The sequence below is a fragment of the Drosophila subobscura genome, chromosome A (genome assembly GCF_008121235.1).
Source record: "Drosophila subobscura isolate 14011-0131.10 chromosome A, UCBerk_Dsub_1.0, whole genome shotgun sequence".
Classification (NCBI taxonomy): domain Eukaryota; kingdom Metazoa; phylum Arthropoda; class Insecta; order Diptera; family Drosophilidae; genus Drosophila; species Drosophila subobscura.
This window is the reverse complement of record NC_048530.1, coordinates 6,402,084-6,418,771: the sequence shown is the minus strand read 5'-3', so window position 1 is coordinate 6,418,771 and position 16,688 is coordinate 6,402,084. Positions and strand designations below refer to the sequence as shown.

Sequence of the window (16,688 nt, the reverse complement as noted above, 5' to 3'; positions counted from 1 at the left end):
TAATTCATAAGTAAAATTGTAAGAGCCCCATGCTAATCCCTGATTCTCGCTGATTGAATTTACCTAAAAAATAATCTAGATTTTTAAGTAGTTTTTTAGCTAATTGGTTGATTTTTCTAACTCGCTAGATGCACTCACCCCTACACCCTATATCTGCCCCAAATCTATTCCTATTCCTTTCAAAACCTTTCACAAAGTATCGAACTTTGTTTTGCTAACTTTACTTTCTGTTTTTATCTCTTTCCACACATGATTTTTACTCTCGTTTTACGCTCTCCTGTACGCGCTGTACACGCTCTCCCTACTGTCCTGTGTGTAAATATCTATCCTGTACTCTGCCAAAAAAAACTCTGATTATCCTGATACTCCTGCACCTGCTGATACTCTGCCACCCGCCCGACTCGATCTTGATCTTGATAACTGATCTCTGGTATCAACTGCGACACACCATCATCACCACAATCATCACAAAAATCAAAAACAACAAACCAAAAATAAAATACACACAACAACCAACGAATTCCCCCATACGAACACCACACAGACTTCCAGGACAAGTTCAATAAGACCCGCCTGGGCGTCGAGTGCATGAGCTTTCAGTACCAGTGCGGCGATGGTAGCTGCATTTCGGGGTATAAGCGCTGCAACGGCATCACCGACTGTGCCGATGGGGCCGACGAGTACAACTGTCTGTTTAATTACGAGGATGTCGACTATGGTAGTTCTCCGCCCGTTTCCCTACAAAATTCAAATTCCCTAGCTTATCCCAACCCAATATCAAAATCTGAGCTTATCCCAACGGGGTTGTGACACGCCCACAGACACTTTAGCATAACATTTCTCTATCTTTTTTTATATGTCTTTTATCGAAACTGATCAAAAATCACAAACGAAAACTCCTCGCACAACACACCACAGACACAGACCCGGACAACAATCCATTGAATGAATGCGATATTCTTGAGTTTGAATGTGACTTGGGTCAGTGTCTGCCGTTAGAGAAGAAGTGCGATGGCTATACGGACTGTGGCGACGAGACGGATGAGCTCGATTGCCCGGCCTTTACAGGTAAAAGCAAAATCTTCACAAAAAACAAAACAAAAAGAACAAGAGAGAGAATATTTCTCACTCTGTCTGGTGCTACAGGTCCCACCCAACAAAACTAAGAAAACAAAGCCAACAAGAAAAAACTAAACAGCTAACATATCATCTACATGGCATATCAGTCATACATAAACCATATAAAATATCATCATCATTCGCAGAGCATTGTCTAGAGAACGAGTTCGAGTGTGACGAGTATTGTATGCCGCGCGATCAGCTGTGCAACGGCATTGCCAACTGCAACGATGGCAGCGATGAGCGCAACTGTACTTTTTGCCGCGACGATGCATATCTGTAAGAGTTGCCCTACCATACCCCTACCATATCTATCCCCAATCCATGCCACACCCACCCAGCGACGAAGGATAAATTTTACTCTTTCTTTACTCTTCTATGTAATGGGTTCCACAAAAACACAAACATTTACACGCACCACAAACACCCCAACCACATTCATCATCAACATCCACATCAAAACATCATTCATGCGATAATCGATAAACGATAATTATCGATACTCTGGCATCGATCAGCTGCAACACTGGCGAGTGCATTGCCGATGGTCAGCGCTGCAATGGCCAAGCCGACTGCTCCGATGCCAGCGATGAGCGCCACTGCGGTAAGACATTAAGCATAAACCACACATCCAATAACCCTCCTCCCATCCGAACACCCACATCACATACGGGCAGCACTTTCCACAGCATTTCCAAGTAATTTTACACGTAGTTTTCAGTAGATTCTGTTGGGATTTTTAAGTAGGGGTTTTGCCATTGCCACTGACTTAATCTCGTGATTGTAATTTTAATATTTTTATTGATGCGATATTTCAAGCGAGGAGGCTCAACTGTCCATTGACTCAATGGGCCTGCAATGGTAAATGCGTCAATAGGAGGATTCGCTGTAATGGCAAGCGGGATTGTAGCGATGGCCTTGACGAACGCGATTGTCCGGGTAACGAAATTCAAACAAGTTCAAACAATTTTCCAATTGCTTCTTCTGTCACTGTCACTGTCCCTCCACTCCAGTCTCTCTCTCGTGTATCTTCTCTCCACGTCTGTAATGTCTGGCTTCCCTCGGAGCCTTTTCAACACTTTTCCAGCTTCGATCATAGATTCAGAGCAGTTTTCAATACAACTTTTGTAGGAGCTTTGCCTCAAACTTTTGTTATATAACTGAGAATATTTTTGGATTCGTCGTTCATTGTTTGATATTTTTATCGTTCCATTATTGCGTTATCCAACACCATCAATCCACCATGATCAACACACACACACATTCACCAACACTCACCAACTACCAAAACTAAACGAAGATGTGAGATCCACAGTGCCCGTATCCATGTCCTGCCATCCACACCAGTGGCAGTGCGCGAATTCCGAGTGCATTTATAGATGGCAGTACTGCAACAATCAAAAGGATTGTCGGGATGGCTCGGACGAGTTGCCAATCAATTGTTTAGGAAATGGTAACCAAAGTCTCTAGCACACACACGCACAGTCTCCCTTTCAGACCCTTAACAATGCCATAGTTTGTATATATGTATGTATATATGTATTTATAAGTTCTGCCCCAATGGATCAGGTTTGTATGTAACACACAAAACATGTGACGATAGCAAAATAATTATTAAGTATGCATAAAACCATTAAGCAAAGAAACATCCTGCTCATTGTGCTTTCTTGTCTCTCTCTTTATTCTGAAATAATGTTCAACCAAAACCAAACAAAAAACACACACAAAATATATGTACAACATACAACACATTCCACATGCATGGCCTGCCTCTGATACGCGCCTCATAGCCACCACACGACTAACCGCCGCCGATTGCAGTTCGGATCAGTTCTTCTGCGACGATTCGTGCCTCAATCACTCCATACGCTGCAACGGTGTGTCCGACTGCAGTGATGGCAGGGACGAGCATGGCTGCCTCCATTCCATACAACCGACATCCAGCCACTACCCCAACCCGAATCGCCGCTCCTGTCCAGTGCACACATGCCCCAGCAGCGGCAGGTGCTACTCGGAGAGTGAGCGCTGCGATCGTCGCCGTCATTGCGAGGATGGTTCCGACGAGGCCAATTGTAAGTTATCCTCTCTCTCTCTCTCGCTATCGCCATTTGTCTGTCTGTCACAGTGCTCCACCACATATTCCACACACATCCTTTGATCTGGGATTATATTTTTAAGCAAGAGTCGATCAGATCATCAATGAGAGAATGCATGGCTGTCCGTCACTAATGGTTTATTTTATCATCGAACTTTGTGTACAATAAACCAAAGAGTAAAGTGGATGCCCGGACATGCTTCCATTGTGGATTCTTATTGAAAAATATTACTAATTATAAGCAACTACAAGGACAATTGGCGGGGGACAACCGATCTCCCTACACATGATTTTGATTTATTCGAGCACAGTATTTGTATCACCATTCGTATTTGTATCTATTTAACTTTTGAACTCTGTATCTCTGTATCTGTAAGCACATGTCCGGCTTCTGCACCTGGAGGCATCTTGATATCCACCGATGTATATTCGTATTTATCATTTGCTAATCTCTGCTGTGTGTTTTTTTCTCTTTTCCGTCTCTCTACAATTCTCTCACCCTTACTCTCACTTTCACTTTTACTCTCTCACACTTATATTTATACGCAATTATTATGCTTTTGATCTGGCATTGTGTGTGTTTGTGTGCGCGTGTGATTACATTTTGATTTCACTGCACCATAATACACCACTCAAAACCACGCTACACACCACACACACACAGGTACTGAATGCAAGGAACATGAATTCTTGTGTTTCGATCGACAGTTCTGCATAAACGCGACACAGCACTGCGATGGCTACTACGACTGCAAAGACTTTTCCGATGAACAGAATTGCATTGGTTAATAAACAGCTTTCAACTCTGTTTTTCCTTTTTTTAATTTCCTAAAAGTAGTTCTAGACAATATCCTCCTTGCTAAGTATCTTTTAAGTTCCATTTAAGTTTTGGTTTTAAGATGAACTTGAACGCCCCCCCTTTGGCATGCTTCCAAACATGTGTATGCACTCTTGAAATACCTATTATTATTATTATTTATTATTTGTTCGGTTCCTCCTACGGATGTTTTAGCAGCCAACGCTCCAGCGTAGACTTGAAGATGAACCACAACTAATTGCTGTATTTATTTTTACCCCCGTGCAATCAAATCGAAAACAGGCTGTGCCTCCAATCAATTCCGTTGCCACAACGGGGACTGTATCCCGTATTCGTCCACCTGCGATGGCGTACCACAGTGCCGCGATGGATCCGATGAGCTGGAGTGCGGCGGCTCCCTGGAGTGCCTGCCGAACCAATTCCGTTGCAACAATGGCCAGTGCGTGAGCGCCACGGTGCGTTGCAATGGCAAGACCGACTGCCAGGACAGCTCCGATGAGCAGAATTGCGGTAAGTATCGAAACTTGCATCTCCCATCAAGAGGAGTGGGGAGGGTCGAACTCCCTCCCGCCCTTCAATCACACACAATCACATCCAATCAACATCATGTGCCTACCACGCTCCGCCTATTGCCCATCATAAGGTCGCCACACAGAGGCGGATACAACAGCTGCCACAAGTGGGACCACCACCACTAGCACCACCACCACAACAGCCAGTCCAGGTCCAGTTCCAGTTCCAGTTCCAGGTCCAGGTTCAGCGACTGGTACTGCACTGCGTATCATCTGTCCGGCGACATCGTTTCGATGCGAGAATGGGCCGTGTATTGCCTTGGGATTGCGCTGCAATGGCCTTGTCGACTGTCCATACGACAGCAGCGATGAGGCGGACTGTGGTCTGATCAGCAACGAGATCGAGCGTAAGTCGCCAGCGACCCGAAAAAAACAAAAAACAACCAAAACGAACCACTGAAACCACCCGATGGACATGCCACTGTCGTCTCACACCTCCAAAAAGTAGATACTAACTGACCAAAAGCAAAAGCAAAAGCTAAGGGCTATGGCTATCGCATACATACACATATAATCAATACTTATAAATCTTTCTATCATCTCTGTTATCCTCGCTAACATCAACTAAAACCACTGCACACGTATGAATTCGCTCAAAGAATTAATTCACGAATGTACTTTGTATTTCGGCAGCCAACGAACCAGGACGAACCACCAATCAATTGAATCTCAAGACATATCCAGATAGCCAGATCATCAAGGAGCGTAAGTATCTAACCGTCGATCGCCAGCGATCGAAAAAAACATTTCTTTTTGCCGTTCTCTATATGTTCGTTCTACTGTACGTTTCTTCGAATCTACATAATGTTCTACCATTACTACTTACTTTTAAATGCTTAACCCACAACCAAAAAACCAATGACCATAACCCATAATATGTAAAACAAAAATCCGCAGGATATATTAGGGAGGGTAAGTCGGCCTAACTACTCGTACTCTCTCACTCCTATATGCATCTAAATATATACATATATACATGCATATATGTACATATATTGTGTATGTATGTATTAGACACGGTACTGCAGCCCAAAGAACACAAACACAAACCCAAACACAAAACACCAAAACGAGCACCACCCGAACCAGCACGAACCACATTGGCTCGAGAAACGGAGTTGTAAACTGAGTCGAAATTGAAGCACTCAACCACCCACCCACTGAACTGTTATCCTAGAATGAATCCCTCTTGTTGAAACCCCTTAAAAGCCCATGCACGTCTGTCTCCCTTACCTAGCTTCTAGTTCATTCTAACACTCTCTCTCCGTGTTGTGCAGGTCGCGAGGTGATCTTCCGTTGCCGTGACGAGGGACCATTCCGCGCCAAGGTACGTTGGACACGTCCCGGCGGCCAGCCTTTGCCCCCGGGCTTCACCGATCGCAGCGGACGCTTGGAGATACCCAATATACGCGTAAGACTTTGATCCTTAATCCTAGAAGCTCTCCAGCCACATCTCCACTTGGCTTTTCCTTTTAACAGCTGGAGGACTCTGGCACCTATGTGTGCGAGGCTGTCGGCTATCCCAGTTACCAGCAGGGCCAGCAGGTCACCGTTCACCTCACCGTCGAGCGCTGTAAGTATTTTTTGGAAGGGGGAAATTTAAAGGGTATGCACCTTAAGTTCAATCCATTCTAACACACACATGCAGCCTGGGGCGAGCACAAGTACGAGGAGCTCAAATCGAGTCGCATTCGATATGGCACAGTGCCGCACATTGATCTCGAGTTCTTCGGTCTAGGTAGGCTTTTGCGACTCGTGTCCTGTGCCCTGTGTCCCGTGGGAGCTCAGAATTAATCCAAACTAACTCTTAACTTTCTCTCTCTCACTCATCCAATCCCTATGCCGCGTGGCTCTGGGATCGGTAAGCCGTTTGGCCGGTTGGCCCGCGTCATAACCCAAGCTCTAGCTATACTAATTGTATTCCTGTTGTCTCTCCCGATAGATAACGACTTGGGTGCCCGTCCGAGCACAGCTTGCAGCCAGTACCAGGCTACATGCATGAACGGCGATTGCATTGACAAGAGCAACATCTGCGACGGCATTCCACACTGCTCGGATGGATCGGATGAGCACAGCTGCAGCCACGGCCGCAAGTGTCAGCCGAATCAGTTCCTCTGCAACAACTCCAAGTGCGTGGATCGCACTTGGCGCTGCGATGGCGAGAATGACTGTGGCGACAACTCCGATGAGGCCTCCTGCGATCCCGAGCCCAGCGGTGCCCCCTGCCGCTTTAGCGAGTTCCAGTGCCGCAGCGGCCACTGCATACCCAAGAGCTTCCAGTGTGACGAGGTCTCCGACTGTTTCGATGGCAGTGATGAGGTCGGCTGCAGTAAGTAATCCAACAATATTCCATTTTTTATTGACAATCCAACAACTCAAGACAGACAAAACGGCATTAATTGAATGATGATACTAATGAACATACGACTCATAGATCACACGCATTTCGATTGCTTCTGGCACAAATGCATATATCTGAGAATTTATATATACATTTTGCTGCCTGTAACTGAGTTACGTTTCTGAAGTAATCATAGTAGGCTTAGTTCCAACTGCCACAGGGTATATTTGGCTGGGTCAATTTACCTACCTAGAACTCCCAGTTCAGTTTGAGTATCAAGAGAGTCGGTAGCAGTCGTTTCTATTAATACATTTCGAGAGTTTCTGAACAAATCTGTGCAACCACTTGCTGGAACTTGCTGGAACTACTACCATCAGAAACTACTTCCTTGCACTCGTGGGAACCGAGCGCACCTTCATAGGGAGACCCTGCTGAAGAGCGACAATCTGGGCATCAACCAGGAGCTGGAGGCCTACTTCGTAGTAGCTCCACTGGGTGGGCATCGCTCCGGTGGAGCGCCAGCCGCACATTGCGAACTTGATGAAGTGCTTTCATTTTGAAATTATGCCGTTGGACACCCTGTACATGCTGCACTCCGGCGCATTGTTCCCGCGCAATATGAATTTCTTTGGACTGTCCGAAGCTGATATTAGCTTTTCATAGTCCTCCCAACTGATATCAGCAGCATTCCATAGCTGATTTTACACTTATCTACACTCATCACAATTTTAATCCTCCCAATGGAGTAGGACGACACATCATGCATACTCACAATCGAACAATTTAGCGCAACATACATATGTACATACACACATGGCAATAAATGTACAAACATGCAAGAGCAGATACACAAATAGCAAACATAACAAATAACAGAGCACAATTAACAACAACTATCATTATAACAAGAACAACAAATGAAAATTTAATAAACGTATAAGTGTGTGTGTATGTATACGTATTGGAACATGCTAATATTTTTCCCTCTAAATCATTTTTCTCAGTGTATCGTCGTTGTTGCTTTTTATTTCTCTCCCCTTCTTGTGCTTCTCATCACCTTGGTCGATTTACAGTTATTCTTGTCGTCTGTCTCTTATATATGTACATACATATGTATATTACGGTACTCATGTGAGAGCGAACGCGAGAGCGTGTATACTGAGACTCGCTCAGAGAGGATCAGAATAGTGAGAGAGCGAACGCCCATGAAGAAATTAGAGAAGGAGGTCTCGTCGGCAAAATAAGGGAAACGTAACAATGCTGTCAATAGGTGCGCGTGAAAGGGCTCTGCGCTGTATGTGCGAGTAAAACGACAATGAAGTATGCGCCCCAACCTTCCGCGTCGACAAGCAAAAAAAGGGAAATTACATGAGGAATGCAGCCGACGATGAGACCTCCTTTATAATTTCTTCATGCGCACGCCGTGCGCGTTCCTCTGCGATGCTAAGCGGGCGACTAACGGAAAATGCGACGCGGGCAGTGTGTCAGAGAGCAAGAGCTCTGGTGAAATTCGTCAATTGCGTGGCACTTTTTATAAAAGAGCGAAGCAGGAGGCTGAAACCAATGACGTACAATCCATGGACCAAAGACAGACCAAACACAGACCATACTCCCACGAATAATAGTTACTAATTCAGCTCTCTTCTCATTTTCTCTCTAACAGTGGAGCCCGTGCCCATTCGTCCGCCGCCGCCAGTGAAGGGACTGCTCGAGGGCGAGCCCCTGGATTTGACATGCGTGGCCACCGGCACACCCATACCGACGATTGTGTGGCGCCTCAACTGGGGCCATGTGCCCGAGAAATGTGAATCGAAGAGCTTCGCTGGCACTGGCACACTCCACTGCCCGGACATGCAGGTGCAGGACAGCGGTGCCTACTCCTGCGAGATCATTAACTCACGCGGCACGCACTTCGTCACCCCGGACACAATTGTGACGGTCACACCGAATCGGAATCAGTTCTGCGAGGCTGGATTCTTCAACATGCTCGCCCGCTCTGAGGAGGAGTGCATCAAGTGCTTCTGCTTCGGCGTGGCCAGCACCTGCGAGAGCGCCAATCTGTTCTCGTACGCCATCCAGCCACCGATTTTGTCGCATCGCGTGGTCAGCGTGGAGCTCAGTCCCTACCGCCAGATCGTGATCAATGAGGCTACCAGCGGGCAGGATCTGCTCACCCTCCACCATGGCGTGCAGTTCCGTGCCTCGAACGTTCTCTACGGCGGACGGGAGACGCCCTATCTGGCGCTTCCCAACGACTACATGGGCAACCAGCTGAAGTCTTACGGCGGCAACCTGCGGTACGAGGTCAGCTACATGGGCAGCGGACGTCCAGTGTCCGGCCCCGACGTCATCATCACCGGCAATCGCTTCACCCTCACCCATCGCGTGCGCACCCTTCCGGGACAGAACAACAAGGTGAGCGTGCCCCTGCTGCCAGGTGGATGGCAAAAACCGGACGGCCGCAAGGCCACTCGCGAGGAGATCATGATGATCCTCGCCAATGTGGACAACATTCTCATCCGTTTGGGCTACCTGGATAGCGTGGCCCGCGAGGTGGATCTGATCAACATCTCTCTCGACTCGGCCGGCACCGTCGACCAGGGCCTGGGCAGCGCCTCCCTCGTGGAGAAGTGCACCTGCCCGCCCGGCTATGTGGGTGACTCCTGTGAGAGCTGTGCCCCAGGCTATGTGCGCCAGCCCGGCGGAGCCTGGCTGGGCCACTGTGTGCCCTTCACCCCCGAACCCTGTCCAGCCGGCACGTACGGTGATCCGCGCCGCGGCATTCCCTGCCGCGACTGTCCCTGCCCCCAGAGCGGCAGCAACAACTTCGCCAGCGGCTGCCAACTGCGTCCCGACGGTGAGGTGCTGTGCAACTGCTTCGAAGGCTACACGGGCAAGCGATGCGAGACCTGCGCCGCTGGCTACCAGGGCAACCCACTGGCCCCGGGTGGCAGCTGCCACAAGACCCCGGAGTCGTCGTGCAACGTGGACGGCACCTACAGCATCTTTGCGGACGGCACCTGCCACTGCAAGGACCGCGTCATCGGCGAGCACTGCGACAGCTGTGCCCCTAACAGCTTCCACCTGAACTCGTTCACGTACACCGGCTGCATCGAGTGCTTCTGCAGCGGCCACCAGGTGGGCTGCGGCAGCACCACCTGGAACCGCGATCAGGTGACGAGCAGCTTCGGCCGTACCCGTGCCCCGCATGGCTTCGAGCTGGTGCGCGACTATACGCGTCCCACGGCCCAGAGCCTGGAGATTGCCACCTATGGATCGGAGCTGAGCTTCAATGCCGAAGGGGAGCACGGCGCGGACACGCTCTACTGGAGCCTGCCGGCCGTCTTTCTGGGCAACAAACTGGTTTCGTATGGCGGCAAGCTGAGCTACACCCTCAGCTACAGCCCGCTGCCGGGCGGCCAGATGTCCCGCAACAGTGCCCCCGATGTGGTGATCAAGAGCGGCGAGGATCTGCTGCTCATCCACTACCGCAAGTCCCCGGTGAGCCCCACAACGGCCAGCTCGTACTCCGTGGAGATCAAGGAGAGCGCCTGGCAGCGCGGAGATGGGCAGTTCGCGAATCGCGAGCACACCCTGATGGCCCTCAGCAACATCACGGCCATCTACATCAAGGCCACCTACACGACGAGCACCAAGGAGGGAGCCCTCAAGCAGGTGTCGCTCGACACGGCCACCGCCACACCGCTGGGCACCCAGCGTGCCTACGAGGTGGAGGAGTGCCGCTGCCCCACCGGCTACATTGGACTCTCCTGTGAGACCTGCGCCCCTGGCTACAAGCGCGATGATGTCTCTGGCCTCTATCTGGGTCTCTGCGAGCCCTGCGAATGCAACGGACACTCGACCCAGTGCGATGCCGAGTCTGGCGATTGTATTGTAGGTTCACTCTCCTTCGATCCCCACGATCCGTTCTAACATTTATCTTTCACTCTCCTTAGAACTGCTCGGACAATACGGAAGGACCCAACTGCGATCGATGTGCTGCCGGATATGTGGGCGACGCCACTGGCGGCACCCCGTACGACTGCCAGCCGGACGGTGGAGAGCCACAGCCCCCATATCGACCATTGGAGCCGGGCAACCAGACGAGCGACTGCAGCCGCTGGTGCCAGGCGGAAGGAACTGTCAACTGCCAGGGAAGCTACTGCTACTGCAAGCCGAATGTGATCGGGGATCGGTGCGACCAGTGCCGCCCGGGCACCTACGGTCTGTCTGCCGCCAATCCGGATGGTTGCAAGGAGTGCTACTGCTCCGGACAGTCGACACAGTGCCGCTCGGCGCCGCTCTACCGACAGCTGATACCCGTCGACTTCTTCAAGAATCCCCCGCTGCTGACGGACGAGACTGGGGAGATCCAGGACGAGAATAACCTTGACTTTGATGTGGCCACCAATATGTACACGTACTCGCATCCCTCCTACCTGCCCAAGTACTGGAGCCTGCGCGGCAGTGTGCTGGGCAACCAGCTGCATTCATACGGCGGCGAACTGCAGTACAAGCTGCACGTGGAATCCTACGGCCGCTACGAGCCCGGCCAGGATGTGATCCTCATTGGCAATGGTCTGACGCTGATTTGGTCGCTCAACCAGGAGTCACCGGATGGCCTTAACAGGGTGCGCCTGAACGAGGATGGTCAGTGGCAGCGCAAGGATCGCGGACGCACTGTCCCCGCCAGCCGCAGCGATTTCATGAGCGTCCTCTCTGACCTCGAGCATATTCTGATCCGTGCCACTCCCAAGGTGCCCACCACACGCACCTCCATCGGCGACGTGATTCTCGAGTCAGCCGTCACCTATGCCTCCCCCGGCCATGGACAGGCAGCCACCGACATTGAGCTGTGTCAGTGCCCTGCCGGGTATACCGGAAACTCCTGCGAGACCTGCGCCCCTCTCCACTATCGCGATGCCGATGACTCCTGCCGGCTGTGCCCCTGCGATGCGGACAATAGCGATGGCTGCCGTCTAGACAGCAATGGCTACCCCGAGTGCCAGTGCAAGCCCCGCTTTAAGGGTGAACTCTGTCGGGAAATCGGTAAGTCGAATGTCCGAAGTCCTCCACCCGAAGATCCACCGATGTACTCCACAAGCGATTGAGGACTGCCTCCGCCTTGACTCATACCGATCCATTCACCGATTCGCCCGAACATTCTTTCCCTTTTTCCCCTCTAACTAGCCAACTCTCTGTCCCCTCTCTTGAACTCTCTACCAACCAACAACCCACCTTCCTACCGTGTCCATCTCTAAACGAACTTTCGTCAAGGATCTTAATTAGATAAACTTTAATGTACCCGATACTCGATACTCGTTGGGATATAACTGCTCCGTCTGTACCTCATTTATTTGTCCGTTTTTCCACATTCCATAATATCCCAAGATCTCAAGGAATCAAATTTGTTTAAATATTATTTGTAATTAAAGCAATGAAGTATCGGGTATCTGTAAGTCGGACCGTCGACTGACGACAGTATTCATTTGATTTGTAAAATTCTCTCGGAAAATTCGAAATTCGTATAGAAGAAATACTGAAAAATCACCACAACAACAAAAACAACAACAAAAAACACTCCAATCCATCCACATTCTAGACACATCGCCCATAATCGAAGACCCGCCCAAGATATGTGATATAAGCAGGGGATTCTGTTGCAGCGGCTTTAAGTTCGATATTGCGCCCAACGAGACAATCTCGTTCAATGACACCCTCCAGATATATAAAGACAACAGAATCATAGGAAAGATAACCAAGCTGCGCCACGGCTGTCACTTGAGAGGTTCGCTCCAGAGTCCAATCAACACAGAACCAAACAAAACACTCTACCAACAAAACAAACTCTATTGCTGTATTGTACTATTGCCTAATACCTCGTACTTGTCACACCTGAAAATAATCCGATATGCTCGTTATAGACGGCACACTCTCCTCTCTACTCTATAAAGTATATGTTTTTTTTTTGTGTAGACATTACAATATAAATGTTTAGATCAAGGCTAACTTATTGTACTTGTACTATATATCTGTGAGCTAAACACAAGCCCCGCAGTACAGTGTACTTCTTGTACATTCGTACTCGTCGTATTCTTGGGTTAGAACTAGCTTCCTCTCTTTCCCAAACTCTCACTCTCACTCTGACTGTCTCACTTTTTGTCTAAGCCTAAATCTATGTTCAGTATCACTCGCTGTGTAGCTATTGAACTCGCCCACACTCAAGCTCTTGCCCTCGTTCACGCTCAGATGATAAGTGAGTATTTAAAGATCTCGCTCTGATGATGAACAAGTGAAAGAGGCTCTCGCTCAGAGCATTAGCGTGCATCTGATGCTCTCGCTATGAGGATGAGCGAATAACGAGTTGCTCTCCCATTGATGATGTAGTAGTATCTAATGACGAGCGAGTAACTGATCTTTCGGTGATCTAAAATCAATGTGCCCTAGATAGATACTTGTTCTTACCTCCCCTCCATGTAGTTTTTGTTCCTCTCGTAACTCTCTCTCTATCCCTCTGTCTCTCTCTCTCTTTATCTGTTTGTGTGTGAGCCAGAGCATTCGAAAAAGCCACGATAGCAACGATTGGCAAAGAATCACGCTCAAGTAGTCGATTACTTTAGTAGCTATGCTCTACCTTATATACTTACTAACCCTCCAATATGTGTCCGCACCACAATTTGGATACCGAATTATCCGTCGTAATGTGCGTTGGAGATCCACCTTATAGCATAGTGAATACTTGTATTTTAGTTGATCTTTCTGTCACCTAACCCCACCACCAATCAATCCACCAACCAAAGATGTCCGCCCATCTCCGTCATAATCACACCCCTGTAGCGGGTGCTTACCTCAACCCACTCCCAAATTTGAAACTAAAACATAGACTAGGAGTCTACCCCAACCCTGAAAATGCGTGATTAAACCGCAACCAACAAAATGTCACTAACATCCTACGTAGAGGAACTAAGATTGTGGGAATTCCAATTCAAATTTTCATTTGGTTTCAAAATCTAATTTATTTATGTGCTTTATCCCGTGATCCCCACACCCAAACCCCATACAGATACAGGCAACGAGGCCGAACAGCAACCGGATGAGCCAGAAGATAATGGACTCACTCAGATTATTGTGTCCATAGCCAGGCCCCAGATCACGATTGTGCCCGTTGGTGGATCTCTAACGCTCAGCTGCAGCGGTCACATGCGATGGAACAATGTGAGTACAACGCGCCCGGATCACAAATAGTTTTCTTCTTGCTGAATCCTGTTTCTGTTCCTTTTGGTGTTTCTGCTGCAGGATCCTGTGGTCGTTAGCTGGTATAAGCAGAACAGCCATCTGCCCGAAGATTCCGAAGTGGAGGGAGGAGTGCTGTACTTGCGTAACCTACAGATCACCGACTCTGGCATCTATGTGTGCCATGCCGAGAATAACGAGACAATGCATGGCTACCAGGACACCGTCTCCGTCACCATATCACGTGAGTAAGCCGCTTTCCAGAGTGGCGCAGCCCCTGCCCCCACCCCATGAAAGTTTTGCTAATCATTGACACTCCTCTGACATTGCGGCTTTGACTAAAGGATATGCCAAGGAAATGTTGGCTCGCTATGGTATCTAAAAATTCCCCAAGAACTTCCCAATAATTACCCCGACAATCTCTCAAGAATCCTCTAGGAAATCCTTTGATTACTTCTAGGCTTTTTTTGACATTCGACTTTCACATTTTGCAGAGGAAGGCCAACGGTCACCGGCCCAAATTGTGGACCTTCCCAACCATGTGACCTTCGAGGAGTACCAGCCGAACGAGATCAACTGCGAGGTGGAGGGAAATCCCGCACCATCCGTGACCTGGACGCGCATCGACGGCCAAGCCGATGCCCAGACCCGCACCGATGGCACCCGCCTGATCTTCGACTCGCCCCGCAAATCCGACGAGGGACGCTACCGCTGCCAGGCGGAGAACAGCCTCAATCGGGATGAGAAGTACGTCCATGTCTATGTGCAGAGCAGTGCCCCACCATCACCGCCACCGCGTGAACGCGTCTACATTCAGCCGGAGGAGTACAATGGAGTGGAGGGCGACACCTTCCGCCTGACCTGCCAGTCGACCAGCGGCGCCAATCTGCACTACGAGTGGTCCCTCAACGGCTACCCCCTGAGCGGACAGCGCAACATCATTGTCAGCGGCAATGTGCTCGAGGTGCGCGACTCCAGTGTCCGTGACTCTGGCACCTATACCTGTGGCGCCTACGATCTGCGCACCCACCGCAACTACACCGAAGATGCACGCGTCTACATCGAGCGTCGCGACCTGCCACCCACCGACGACAGGTACATATTTGATGCAACACATCCACTCTGATGGCACATTCTCATACTCTATTTTGTTTTCCCGATCGCAGCTCAAGTCCCGTGATTGTGCGCCTCCAAGACCTGATCACCATCGAGCAGGGTCGCGACTTCAGCATCACCTGTGAGGCCAGCGGCACTCCGTATCCCTCGATCAAGTGGACCAAAGTGCACGACCATCTGGCCACCAATGTCCATGTGAGCGGCAATGTGCTGAGCATCTACGATGCCCGGCCCGAAAACCGTGGCCCCTACTCCTGCATAGCCGAGAACATACACGGCTCTGATCAGTCCAGCACGAATATCGACATTGAACGTAAGTCTTAAGCGGTCTAAGCACCATCCAGCTATAAACTACACACAGTTGGGGTATGTTTGGTCAAAGGTAGAGCCGCAAGAATGGAATCTTTTGGCACAACTGACCCCTGCACTATTCTCCTAGCAAACATTAATGTACATACCACAAGAGTCTGGTAAACGTATCCGAGAGCTAACAATTTCTCTTGCTCTGTCTCATCCTGTATTTATCTGCTGCCGGCCGTAAATTATGCTTTAATCTTTTATTTGAAATTAAAAACTAATTCTATTTCGACATGCTAAAGTGCACAAGAGTGGAGTTGGTAATAAGACAGGTCCGCACAGTCTGATCCTAATACTAATCGGTGCCACCACCATAATTTACTTGTTTGCAGCCCGGGAGCGGCCGAGCGTTAAGATCGAGTCACCATCCCTGCAGACCCACTCGGTCGGCTCCCAGGCGTCACTCTATTGTCGCGCCAATGGCATACCAGAGCCCCAAGTGCAGTGGGTCCGCGTCGATGGTACACCGCTCTCGCCGCGCCACAAGGAGATGGGACGCGGCTATGTTGTGTGAGTATCGCGACACCTGCTCCTCCATCGTCCATCCTTCAGTCCTAATCTTAACCTTTTCCATGCCATTCAATCCAACAGCATTGATGACATTCAAATTGCCGATGCCGGTGCATACGAGTGCAGGGCCGAGAATCAAGTGGGCAAGGCCTCGGGCACAGCCACGCTGCGCGTTGTGGAGGCCCCACTGGTGGTGATTAAGCCCGGCCAACAGATCATCCGTCTGACCGATGGCGACGAACTGAATCTGGAGTGTGTGGCCAGCGGCTACCCCAATCCCAGTGTCCAGTGGAGCCCCAAGGGCCACGAGCCCGAAACAGAGACCAGTCTGGGCGTGAACCGTGAGCTCGTGAGCAACACGGCCTATCTGAAGATCTATCGTGTGAGCCTCTCCGACGCTGGCATCTACACCTGTTCGGGTGTCAATGAAGCCGGCAACGATGAGCGCAGCGTTCGCGTGGACATTCAGCCAAAGCGCGGCGACATCAGTGATAGTAAGAGAATTCTCTAGAAATTAGTTGGAAGCCC

The 16,688-nt window shown here is 49.6% G+C and overlaps 1 protein-coding gene across 15 annotated transcripts in view; it reads left to right on the top strand.

Annotated features, from left to right (window-relative positions):
• Positions 1-16,688, top strand: part of LOC117900795 (basement membrane-specific heparan sulfate proteoglycan core protein) — an 87,791-nt gene that overhangs the window by 58,765 nt on the left and 12,338 nt on the right. For 5 of the 15 annotated variants that reach the window (XM_034811358.1, XM_034811325.1, XM_034811315.1 and 2 more), the window contains 17 exons: positions 2,910-3,191; positions 4,314-4,541; positions 4,675-4,950; positions 5,237-5,308; positions 5,501-5,515; positions 5,881-6,014; positions 6,083-6,176; positions 6,546-6,932; positions 8,608-10,838; positions 10,901-11,993; positions 12,547-12,732; positions 14,008-14,159; positions 14,241-14,421; positions 14,672-15,272; positions 15,344-15,606; positions 15,983-16,160; positions 16,242-16,654. In XM_034811358.1, coding sequence (XP_034667249.1) covers positions 2,910-3,191; positions 4,314-4,541; positions 4,675-4,950; positions 5,237-5,308; positions 5,501-5,515; positions 5,881-6,014; positions 6,083-6,176; positions 6,546-6,932; positions 8,608-10,838; positions 10,901-11,993; positions 12,547-12,732; positions 14,008-14,159; positions 14,241-14,421; positions 14,672-15,272; positions 15,344-15,606; positions 15,983-16,160; positions 16,242-16,654 — 6,786 coding nt within the window. Of the gene's footprint in view, positions 1-544; positions 719-918; positions 1,069-1,265; positions 1,399-1,637; positions 1,724-1,938; positions 2,059-2,419; positions 2,573-2,909; positions 3,192-3,878; positions 3,999-4,313; positions 4,542-4,674; positions 4,951-5,236; positions 5,309-5,500; positions 5,516-5,880; positions 6,015-6,082; positions 6,177-6,545; positions 6,933-8,607; positions 10,839-10,900; positions 11,994-12,546; positions 12,733-14,007; positions 14,160-14,240; positions 14,422-14,671; positions 15,273-15,343; positions 15,607-15,982; positions 16,161-16,241; positions 16,655-16,688 lie in introns of all 15 variants that reach the window. The other 10 variants (XM_034811382.1, XM_034811366.1, XM_034811341.1 and 7 more) reach the window with 5 other exon arrangements.